The sequence below is a fragment of the Solanum dulcamara genome, chromosome 6 (genome assembly GCF_947179165.1).
Source record: "Solanum dulcamara chromosome 6, daSolDulc1.2, whole genome shotgun sequence".
In the NCBI taxonomy this organism is placed as follows: Eukaryota; Viridiplantae; Streptophyta; class Magnoliopsida; order Solanales; family Solanaceae; genus Solanum; species Solanum dulcamara.
Window position 1 is genome coordinate 67,699,827 of NC_077242.1, and position 12,325 is coordinate 67,712,151.

General features: G+C 32.3%; 1 protein-coding gene across 1 annotated transcript; it reads left to right on the forward strand.

Moving 5' to 3' along the window:
- Nucleotides 1-2,488: 2,488 nt before the first annotated feature.
- On the forward strand, nt 2,489-9,466 carry LOC129891295 (glycosyltransferase BC10-like). Its single transcript, XM_055966602.1, has 11 exons — nt 2,489-2,710; nt 3,560-4,085; nt 5,126-5,224; nt 5,937-6,037; nt 6,123-6,194; nt 6,463-6,553; nt 7,153-7,233; nt 7,982-8,044; nt 8,128-8,250; nt 8,681-8,719; nt 8,818-9,466. Exons 2-11 carry the CDS (start codon nt 3,702-3,704, stop codon nt 8,944-8,946), a joined length of 1,182 nt encoding a protein of 393 aa, XP_055822577.1. The 5' UTR covers nt 2,489-2,710; nt 3,560-3,701; the 3' UTR covers nt 8,947-9,466.
- The last annotated feature ends 2,859 nt before the right edge of the window (nt 9,467-12,325 follow it).

Below are 12,325 nucleotides of genomic sequence, written 5' to 3' on the forward strand. Positions count from 1 at the left end.
ATTAGCTTCAAGCGAGACATCAAAAAAATAAGGTACATGTTATGAGATGGCCTTTTCGGTGCCCAAGCGTGCCGTCATTTCACATTAAGACAACGGTTTAATTTTTCGACCTATAAAAGAGGAGGGGGGGGGGGGGGGTTCTCCGGAGAATAGAAGACATTAGAAAATCCCAATAAGCTTAAAGTTATTATCTTTTTTTTTTTTTCATTTAATATCTTTTATGAAAGAAGCCTTAAAATCTCCCCTTTTCTTGTACGTTTTATTTTCTTTAAGAAGATTATTTACATGTATGAAATCATGATCTTGACATTATAGCAACAAACTCGATCGACATTAATGCACTTGCTTTTAATCCTTTTTCACAAATTCAACTATTGAATAAAATGATAATTTTTTCAGATACAGTCACAAGAGGCTCAAGTGTTTATTATTTTTAAAAGCAAAGCAAAACCTGAAAACCTAAAATTCAAAATGTAGCTCAACTCTTGTGTTTATTTTTATGATAGATAGAAAATTTTAATTATGTAAAACAAAAACTGATTAAATAATTGTCAATGGTAGAGTTCCAATTATATGATGTTAGCAACTTAATAATGACAAAGAACTCATGTGTTAAGCACATTTATTTGATAAGGATAAAAGCATTGAGATAAATAAGATAAGCAATCCACTTAACTATATATGCCATTTGTCCAATGAAAATTTGTTATTACATTTTCACATGGACTATGCAATAATACGCTTGTATAATTTTATAATTTTTTTTTCATTTCAAGTATTATTATATATTCCAATTTTTTTTGTTCTTTAATGGTCATTCCATTAGTGAATTGGAAATTATTTTTTTCCGTTTGGTCATGGATAATTTTTATTTTTTCTTTGGAATTTTATTCTAGAAAATTGTTGGATTTAGAACTGTTTAATATTTTAAGAAATTTTTAAAAAATTTCAAAGATTATTTCATAGTTTTCACTCCAAATCATTTTCTAAAATTTAAAAATAATTTCAATTTGTATTCACGTACTAATGAACTCCATTTTTCAAAATATCATTTTTAACTTCAAAATAAATGTATATATCTTTTAAAATTTTACAACTTTTATGTTTGAACGCCTACTTTATTTTCTCTCCAAATTTTAAGAGATAAGGGTGAGAAAAGAGAGAAATTTTAAGTTAGCATTCGATCATAGATTTTGAGAGAAGTTTTAGAAAATTTATCTTCAAATATCTATTTGACAATGAAATTTGATCGGATTTTGAATATCTAATATTTAAAATCAAAATCTATTTTCATGTTTCCAAAAACTGTCCCATGTTTGAATTTTTGAGACTTCCACTCACAAAACACCATTTAAAAAAATAAATAAAATGCATGTCTCAACAAAACTTCAAAAATTTAATTTTTTAAATTTTAACTTCAAAATCTATTACAAAACAAAAAATTTATATGCTTTGGAAATTTGCAACTTGTTCTGCCAAAAAAAGATAAAAAATTGCAACTTGTGTTTGCATGTAAAATGTCATTTTTTTTAAAAAAATTAATCAGCATGTAGTCAATCAATCAATTAAGCATCACTTTGGATCTGCCACTAACAAAATAAGTCACCAAAAATAAATAAGGACAAATGCAACCATTTTGCAAATAACCCATTAATTTTTTTTTTATATTAATGCATAATATATATCAATTGTATATTTTTGATATAAAATAATATATATATAATTAACAAGTATAATTATTTTCAACCGCAAGTCAAATATGTCACTTGTCATTAAAAACAAAATACGAATTTCTCAATAATTGCCGGCTTGAATACTCAACGAAAAAAAAAAGAAAAGAAATTATTTTTAGTATTTGGACCTTAGAATGAAACCAAACGGTCAAAATCCATACACAGAGACTTTTCATTAGTCAATTAAAAAGAAAGGGTCCGTTTCAAAAATAAAAAAACTTTTTTTTTTTAATTTGGCAATTGGGGAATTTGAATTTTGATCATGAATTTTTTTCATTTTTTTCGAAAGTTCAACTCTGAAAAATTCATTTGCTCATAAAATTTTGAAATTCAATTTAATTTTTAGAATTTTCAAGTATTTGAAAAGCAACACTCCAAATTATTTACAAAAAGCCAAAAATAACTCTAAATTACTCACAATTTCAATTTCAAATATCATTTTTCACTTTGAAAATAAAAATTATTTTTTTCTAAATTTCATTATGAAATATGACCAAACACTCACATTAAGCTACAAGATAAAAAGAATATTTTAATACATTCTTAATTTCAAATTTCAACATAATATTTAAAATAACAAAATTCAAATCAAATTAAAATCATACAAACAAATTAAAAAAATATTCAAAAACAGAAAAAGCATCACCCCCACAAGAAAAATAGGAAAAAAACAACATATATAATTATATTTTTTCCTTATACTTGTCATGTATAATAAAACATAATTTTTGATTTATAATTATACTAAGTAGTAATTATTGTATGTATGTAGACAGTGAGCAGCCCCTCCTTCGCTGTTTTTCTGTTTGGTTCCACTTGCTTTGTTGTGGCTAGCCCTAGATCTCACACGCCAAATATTTTTTTTTATTTTTTTATAATACATGCACAACAAAGAAATACAGATCCTTTTTTGCCTTTCAAAGATTTGAAACCAAATAGATAGATACATAGCAAGTCTCTTTCTTTGCATCATTCAGGTATTGGGTTCTTGATTTTCTTTGATTTATATCATGTCGGGTTTTTTTTTTTTTTTTTTTTTTTGTAATTTTGTCATGCGGGGTTCTTGTATATGAGTAAAAAATTGATTTTTTATTGGAAATTTTGGGATTCTTGAAGTGATTTTCTTTGATGGGGTTGTGGGGATTATGCATTTGTGTATGATATGGTGTTGTATGGTGATGGAGATTTGAAGTTGATGAATTGGGTGTGTGGGGGTGTTGGGGGGAGTGGGTAGATTTGAAGGTCAGATATATGGGTTTGACTTTGATTTAAGGTTGGTTGGGGCAACATGGGGAATCTTTATAATTTGTTGTGTTATTGGGTGTTGTTTTATGTGATCTCATTAGACCAATTGTTTGTGTATCCAATCAGTTGATTTTCATGTTTCTGTGCTTTCTCCACCCTGGGAATTCTGTATGGTTTGGATATTTTTACTGTAATTCTGTTGATGTGGATCTTGAGTTAAAGAAATGCTCTATTAAGTTGAATTGAATTCATATTTCTGCTCTGTTTGATGTGGAAGGTTGATTTTCTAAGTTTTGTGCAACTTATGTATATGCGATTTGTGTTTGATAGAAGTTGTATGTACATTATTCTCTCTTTGGCAATGTTAACTGGACCTGAATCTAGTATGGGAAGTGTGAGTAAATCGATATTTTTCTCTATATATAGAAGCCTTGTACTGCATCCAATACGATATATTAGGAGTTAGATTTCCGAGAAAAGGATTATGGATTGTTCTTTACAAGAACATCTGAAGCTAGAATGCTAGATATTAATTTAACTCTAACTACTACTTATTTGTTGAATTTTTCATCCTCTTACAGCTTTGTGTTTGTTCTCATCGATTCACAAATATTGCTTCTGTTGCTCAAAGATAAGACACTGCGCTTGGGTTATTGTTCTCAGAGATTTGGTCAAGGGGTCTACTTTTTTGATGTTGTTCGGTTGCTGATGTGTAATTTCTAGATGAAGACATCTCAGGGGTGGCGTTTAGGCGTGAAGGAGATGCAAATATTGTCTGCACCTCGCCAGCGTGCTCAGTTAAAGAAACCGACATGGATAATCGTGTTGGTTTCTTTAGTTAGCTTGTTCCTAATTTGTGCTTACGTTTACCCCCCTCAAGGTTCTGGTGCTTGTTATGTTTTCTCATTGAATGGCTGCAAGGGGCTTTCTGATTGGCTTCCACCTGCTCCTGCAAGAGAATTGACAGATGAAGAGCTTGCCTCCCATGTTGTAACTAATGAAATTCTGAACACACCCCCATTCGTACCAGAGAACCCCAAAATAGCATTTATGTTCTTGATACCTGGTGCATTGCCATTTGAAAAGCTCTGGGACAGATTTTTTCAGGTTTGTTTTTCTTATTTTTGCGGAAGTTCCAGTCTGTCTTCTTTTTCCTTTTAATGTTGGGCTGCAGGATTTGGGGGTTATGTGGAGGGGTAGGGGTAGACCGAAAAAGTATTGGGAAGATGTGATTAGACAGGATATGATGCTACTCCATATCACTGAGGACACTTAGATAGAAAGGAATGGGGGTCGTGGATTAGGGTAGAAGGTTAGTAGGGATAGTATGGTGTATTGTCCTGTGACGGTTTAGGGTTGGTCGTAGGTCTAGGTGTGCCACTATAGTTGTGTTGTTAGTGTCTTTTGATTATCTCATTACTTTGCTATTGTTATTGTTATTGTGTTGTGTTACTCGTTTTTGCCGTTATGCTATATATATATTGGTTCTTCTCTCTCTTTCTTATTTGGGAATGATACTTATGAGCCGAGGGTCTTTCGGAAACAGCCTCTCTATCTCCATGAGGTAGTGGTAAGGTCTGCGTACATTCTACCCTCTCCAGACCCCACTTGTGGGATTTCACTGGGTATGATGTTGTTGTAATGTTGGGCTGCTGCAATAATTTGATTCACCAACTCCTGCCATCCCTATTATAGATGTAAGTAAATTATTCTTGGAATCGTCTCTTTACAGATTTTGTAAGGGAATCCTCAACGAAATATATGGATACAGTATCTAGGTGCTATATAATATTGGTTAATGTTTAGCAAGCTCAATTTAAGGTTCCGTCTTCCTACTTACGTATCAAAAGAAAAAGGTTCCGTCTTCCTACGTAGTTGAACTGATGATTATCAGGTTAACTCAGTGACTACTAATTTGTGTAAATCTAATGCTTTCTGGGTATTCAATAGATCCTTCATTAGCAGGAACCGTCCTTTTGTTTTTGTAAAGGGTGGCCTCCCATTTTGTAATGTCCAGCACTAGTTTATTGCTTGGCTTCTTTTTGTTAATAAATTAAACTTACTGATGAAAGAACTAGCAGGGACTGTCTTTGCATTTCAGCTTTCTCTATCGATGGTTTTATCAAACTGTTATATTATTTTTTCAGGGCTATGAAGGCAAATTTTCTGTCTATGTACATGCATCTAAGGACAAACCTGTACATTTTAGCCGTTACTTCGTCAATCGGGAAATCCGTAGTGACAAGGTTTGTGATACTGCTTTAGTTAGTGCTTATTTTTCCTTTTCCACTAATGAGGTGCTGTATTTCAAATTTGTTGCTTCAAGTTGGTCCATGTATTGTTTCTGATACACAACTCATTATCGCCAATGTGATACTGTATCTCAAATTTGTCGCTTGAATTTTTTCCATGTATTGTATCTGAATGAATACAGTTTGTTCTTTTGAAGCAACTGATTCTTTTGCCCTTGTTATATTTTGAGCTTGACATCATATATTAATTCTATCTGTGGCTATATGTTTGAGATGACATCTGTATTCAAATTCCAATAACTGAAACAAAGAGCTGAATGATAAAAAAGTTCCTAAGGTTGTGCTGCTGGCTATTTGGGGAGTAATCAGGCTGTTTTTTTGCGTGATAGAATGATTAACAGTTTAACACAAAGTCTGAGAAGAATGATTGAGAATTGGCAGCAGCATATAGTTGATTAAAGCAACATTTTTCGACATTATTACTCATCAACTTCATCATACTATGTTTGAGAATTGGCAGCAGCATATACTGCACCCTTGTCATATCTGTTTGACCGGCTATGTCGAGGCAAATGAAGGGCGTATTAACATAATAACATTTAGAAATAAGAACATATTTATAGCTATCTTAGTCATTTAAAGTTAGAGGTATTTATCATTTTCATCTGTATGGCTGAGTTGTGGAGTACACCGTTCTGCACTGCAGGTAGTGTGGGGAAAGATTTCTATGGTTGATGCAGAGAGACGCCTTTTAGCATATGCGCTTAAAGAGACTGACAATCAGCATTTCGTATTACTTTCTGACAGGTTTACATTTGACAAGTTGTCTTGCTTTTTGTTTTGCATTTATGCCATTACGTCATTTCTGATCATTTAGCTTATCCACTTGCAGTTGTATACCTTTGCATGATTTTGACTATGTCTACAACTACCTGATGTATACAAATATCAGTTTTGTAGACTGGTAAGACAATTCTGCTGATGCTTGTGTTATGAAATAGTTGTCATTCTTTATGGTTCTCCATGATAGTTTATTATTCTAATCATCTTTAGAATATTATCTTACTTGGGCTTTCCATCACCCTAAAGTAATTTTGAACTTTCTTGAAGTTGTTACAACTCATTTCGTTTATTCATTGTTCCATTTGAAGTATGACTCCTTTTGTTATATAAGTGAAAAATGCTCTTTCTTCATCAATAAATAAGAAGTGCTCTTTTCTTTCTTCTCTCAGCTTTGAGGATCCTGGTCCTCATGGAAGTGGAAGGTATTCGGAACATATGTTACCTGAAGTTGAAAAGAAGGATTTTCGAAAGGGTGCACAGGTGCCTTTTACACAACTTTTGCTGTTAGCTCTTATTTGTTTGAATTTCTCTTGCTTTCTTTTATTTTAGTTGAGAAATGAGTGAGGAGAAGAGTATGGTTTTCAGCACTCACTTTCCTATTTTACCAATCGTGTTGTGCATGTCGGAAACTATTCTTGGTGCTCCTCAAGTAAATAACTAGCTTGTAGCTCCAACATTCTTGTTTTGGTAATTATATGTTTTCATAGAGTCTGTGTTAAAAAGATAAAAGATGAGAAAGGGGAGAACAGATTCTATTTTCAGGCTTTCCATTTTGTCTATGCAATACAGAGGTCGCGCTATTTCACGAAGGATAAAACTGAGGTTCATTAATAATTTTTTAAAAAATGCTGGATTTTTTGGTTTGTAATCTGTAAGTGTTCAATGAGGTCACTCTAAAAAAATTGTTCAATGAATTGGTTAGTTGCAGTATTCTATAGGTAGAATTCCTTTATTCCTCTCAGAATGGCCAAATATTGGGGGTAGCTGTGCGGCACTTCTTATAGCTTAACAGCCTGATATGCCAGTTTGCACCTCTACAATTTTCTTGTTCTGATAGGTTAATTTCTGAATTTTTACAGTGGTTCACAATGAAACGACAGCACGCCCTTGCAGTTATGGCTGATAGTCTCTACTACAGAAAATTCAAGGACTACTGCAGGGTTGGTTTTACTTGATCATACTTTGGCTGATGATGATATGATTACGCTATTAGCTTTCTTTTGACTGTCTATCTATTTCATCGATGTATATGATGTTGAATTTCTCTATGCACTGATGTTTTAACTATATTGTCCACATCAACTACATTGTCCAGTTGCGTCTCCCCACACTGTTCATTGTTTGGAAGAAGTAATTTGCATTAAAATCTGTGAAATTATTCTATGTGAGACTTGACCTGAATAGAACAGAATAGATGCCTGTGGTACTGAAGCATGCCTGTGCTTTAGAACTATCCTAGGAAAAAATTGCCAAGTTTATGGGAGCTTTAGGCACAATATTCTATGAATTGTCAGGGCTGCCCCCTTTAATATAGAGCATTAAGATGCTCATACCTAAGTGGCTTATTGGATCTAAAGCATCTGTCTTTTGCGTTTGATTTGAAGCATAAAAACTTTTGTTCTCTAGCGTTGTTTCTTTGTGTTAGGTTAGCTTAAAGCTACTTTGCTTTTCCAAACAATATTCATATGTTATTTCCACTGACTCTATTTTTTTTTTCTCTCAAACTCTATTTGTATCACTATTTGGAAACTACAACAATGTTGATCGCATGGGATTGCTATAGGCACAACAAAACATGCTTATATCCAATTTCCTGCTCTCTTTTCTTCTTTCCCCTTTTATTTGTTTGTGTAGCTGTGAATTTGGTTGATTTCATTAATCATGACACATCTGTTTCTAATGCGACAGCCAAACATGGAGGGTAATCGGAACTGCTATTCTGATGAGCACTATATACCAACCTTTTTCCATGTGAGTAGTTTTCTTCACCAGCTTGTTTTCAAGTTTTAATCATTTCCAACCTAACTGTTTTCTTCCATTTTTCTGAATTTCAGATGCTTGATCCAACTGGAATTTCGAATTGGTCAGTAACACATGTTGATTGGTCTGAAGGGAAGTGGCACCCAAAATCATACGGGCGCAAAGATATTACATATGGCCTTATGAGAAACATAACAGTAAGGCTTACTCCCCTCACCTCTATCCCCACCCCAACTTCCCAGCCACCCCTTTTTTAAAGTTCATTTAAGGCTTAGTTCCCTTGATTTTTATACTTTATGCCACTTAGTTCTTTTTTCTCTCTTATTACTTCTCGTCTTCTTTCCAACCATTCCCCTCTCTTTCTATCATCAGCGTGAGATTAAAGCAGTTTGGGTTTGTTTATATATACCTGTTGCCCCCTCTTTAAGTTTTACTTGATTTTTGTTTCATCAGTGTTACATATGCACATTAGCCATTGAGCAGAATCTTTATCACCCTAGAGCTCGTATTAGCTTCGCTATCTGCAGTAGCTACTTCTTTTGCAGAAATAAATAAATTAAATCATGATATTCTTTGGCATATCAAAACCATGACATGATTTAATGCTTCTCCTCACTGTTTCTGCAGTCTATTTCAGAGAATGTGCATGTCACAAGCGATGCTAGGGTATGAATAATTATTCACTTCGACATTTTCCTTGCATTGTCTCACTAGAAAGCCTAACATTATCTTGAAAGAATTCTGTGTTATTTTCCATATTGCAGAAGGAGGTTCAGATTAATCCATGTCTATGGAACGGAAATCAACGACCATGTTACTTGTTCGCAAGAAAATTCTTACCTGAAGCTCTAGATAGCTTGTTGCAGCTTTACCCCAATTATACATCGATTTAAGTGGGTAGATAACATCCACACCGATTCTTTGGTCGATTCAATCCGACCCCCCTTCATCCTCATTTCTTGTGTATCTTCCAGTGTTGTAAAGCGCCCCCCTCTTCACAGAAGGATCGAGTTTGAGTGCTGCCCCCAAAACCAGGCTTATTTTTTGAGCGCTAGGGCTACTGGCAGACGCAGTTAGGGCGACTGTATTAAGAGCCGAGGAATGTTGAATCAATTGCCTCGAGTCGTCGTGCTTCCTTTGGGGGTAGGTGATTTCATGTTTAGTTTTCTTTTTCTTCTCTTTTTTTCAGTTTTGGGCTATTTTTGTTATATTGATCTTAGTATTGGGATTAAGAAAATTTTGGGGACTTGTTTAACTGCAGCACTGTATTGTTGACCTTTGTGTAGAAGTTGCAAATATGGCCCATATGTTTAAAGAAACTGTCAAATTTTGATTTTGGTTAAGTTTTGTATCAAATAGAAATTTCAGAATCCCATAAACATCTTATATTTATAATTGCATTTCTTTTCCATATTGTCAAAATCCCAAAGTCAGTTGAAGTTGACTATATTCTCAGTATCCATTTCGATGGAATCTGGTGATTAGTATGAAATATTCATCAAGATTGAACTATTTTCATTAGTTGTCAACCTATTGCAATCCTCGTTCTTTATTTGAGTTTGAGATCGACAATGTTTCGCTTGGTGGTGATGATAATATGTTTTCTTCGTTTGGCTCCAAAGTTACATCTACACTTGACCTATGATTTCATTTGGTTATAAGCCTTTTCTACCAATTTCTTCTCAAATTTTCTCATTTCATTTTCATATATCTCCTTATATCCTCTAACAATATTTCGTTCTAACGATCAAGTTTTTTGGAGCTGACTTTGCAAATTATGTTATATTATGTTTCCTATTAAGAATATTTTTCTACAACAGTTAAAAAAATATTTGGACAAATAACACCGTCGAAGAGAGGTTTAGATGATTTGAAATAAATCAAACTTGTGCTTTATAGTATTCAAGGTTGTGATTGAACAATTAATAAAGTGGGTGAAACTATGAGATATTAGTACTCAAATTCGAGCATGTCCATAAACTATGTTATTAGACGATTTATTTTCATATCAACATCTTGATGGTCAAAGTTATTCGATATGTATCTTAAAAGACATTTCCTTTCCTTGCCTCGTATTTAATCAATGAATTGTCATTTTCTGCCATCAACATGCAATTTCCTTTTTCCTCACTTTATGATCGTGATATTTTTTCGGGGGAGATAACTACATATAGTAATGAAGGGGAACTTAAAAAAATTGCAAAGATTTGAAACATAATTAGGCTCCTTAGCTATAGTTTGCTTAATTACGTTCCATACTTATAGTTTTAGTTGCTATGTCAATTTTTATTTGTATATCTCGTTGCATTATACAAATTGGGCTTTCCCCGTTTGTATATCTCGCTGCATTATACAAATTGGGCTTTCAAAGAGATTGTATATAGTACATTTTACATAAATCCCATTGTGATACTTCCTAATTACACCCTATCCCTACTCTTTAAATAATTATCCAAACCTTATTTTTGGTCACTTTCAGATACATAAAACTTCTTCGTGATACATCTCTATTTGATACATACCAATTAATATAGTTGCGTTAATTAAGGGAAAGAAACGTAAATCTAATTAAAATTCCATTGTTCACGCAATCACGTAATTCAAACGGGTAATCAACCCCTTCCCTTCTCGTAACAGCTTCATCAATTTCAAATTTTAAATTCCTTCAAGCAGAGCATCGAATTTTTTTTCAATTCTGAATCAAAATTTTTGATTTCAACTGTGATAGTCTAGTCTTCTTCTTCAATTTCAATTTCTAAAAAAGGTAATAGAATTTCTCCATCTCTGTGTTTTCGTTGAACTTCTTCTTCTTCAATTTTTGATTGATTTTCTTCTTAATTTTTGTGTTATTCATCTCTAATTCCTGATACATATGGATTCTGGTCCATCTTTTAGTATTGATCTTATCCAATTAAATCCTCAACAACAAAAAAATATTTCTCCTGGATCTGATTCAAATGGTGATGATTATAATAAAATTATATCCAAACACCGCAGTTGCACAACCCCCTAAAAAAGTTAAATTTTTTTTGAAGGTGTTATAACACGCCGTTCTCTGCCCAGGGTATGCATTTTCTAGTGCATCTTGTGATTTTTTGATTTTAAATTTCATGGATAATCATTACATTATGTATCATGTTTACAAATCTTTATTGATACATAACCATAATTCATTGATACAAAATTGAGCATGTATCATGTTCTTATTTGTACTACTGATACACAACTCACTGTCCTATTTATATTTTGACTGAATGTATCATATTATGATACATCAATTTTCTGCTTATAATGTAAATTGTTGGTTTTGTTCATGATACATAAGGTGATATATATGATATGTGATGCTGAATGAATGTATCTAATATTATGATACATAAGTATTATATGTATAATGTTCGTGATTTGTGTTGTTCATGATACATAAGTTCTTATGTGTGGTATGTGGAGTTAAATCAATATATATATATATATATATATATATATCATATCATGATATATAACTATTTTGTGTATATTGTATAAGTAAATATGCTTGGTCATGTTCATGATACATAATTTCTGTAATGTATTATGGACATATCTTATAGTTATTGATATTTATGCTATGTCAATGCAGGTTTGAAGTACGTAATCAAACAAATCCATTCTCACTCTTAGTTTGGTTGAGTCAAACAATGATATTTCATGTTATTTACTTGAATTAGAAGTAATAAACTACACTGATACAAGTAGTGATACACGTAGTGTAGAAGTAAAGGAGAAGCAACTGTATAAGGATAAAACAACACTAGTTGCTGTAATGACCAAATACAAAATTGAAAATAACTTCAATTTCAGAGTTAAAAGATCGGGTAGTAAAATGTATGTAATTATAGGTATTGTGCTGTGTAATTAATTTTAAATTTGTGTTTTTGTGATTTTTGGGTCAAAGATGATACATTGCTACATTATGTATCATGAATAAAATAGATAATGAATGAGTCTATCATGATACATTAGACACTGTATTATTGATGTATATGATATCTATTTTGATTTTAATATATTGATTTGTGGTATAGTTGAATTAAAAGATTTAAATTTTTTAGGAATCACATAGTGTAAAGAGTTAATTTTTATTTTTCCCCTACCCTTTTTCAATTTACAGAAATTCCTTAAAAATATGGTAATTCGAATACACTAACTCAGTAATACGGATACATTAATTCAGTTTTGGATACAAAAATTACTAACAAATTAGGGTTTTTAAGTATCAACAGACAACATTTA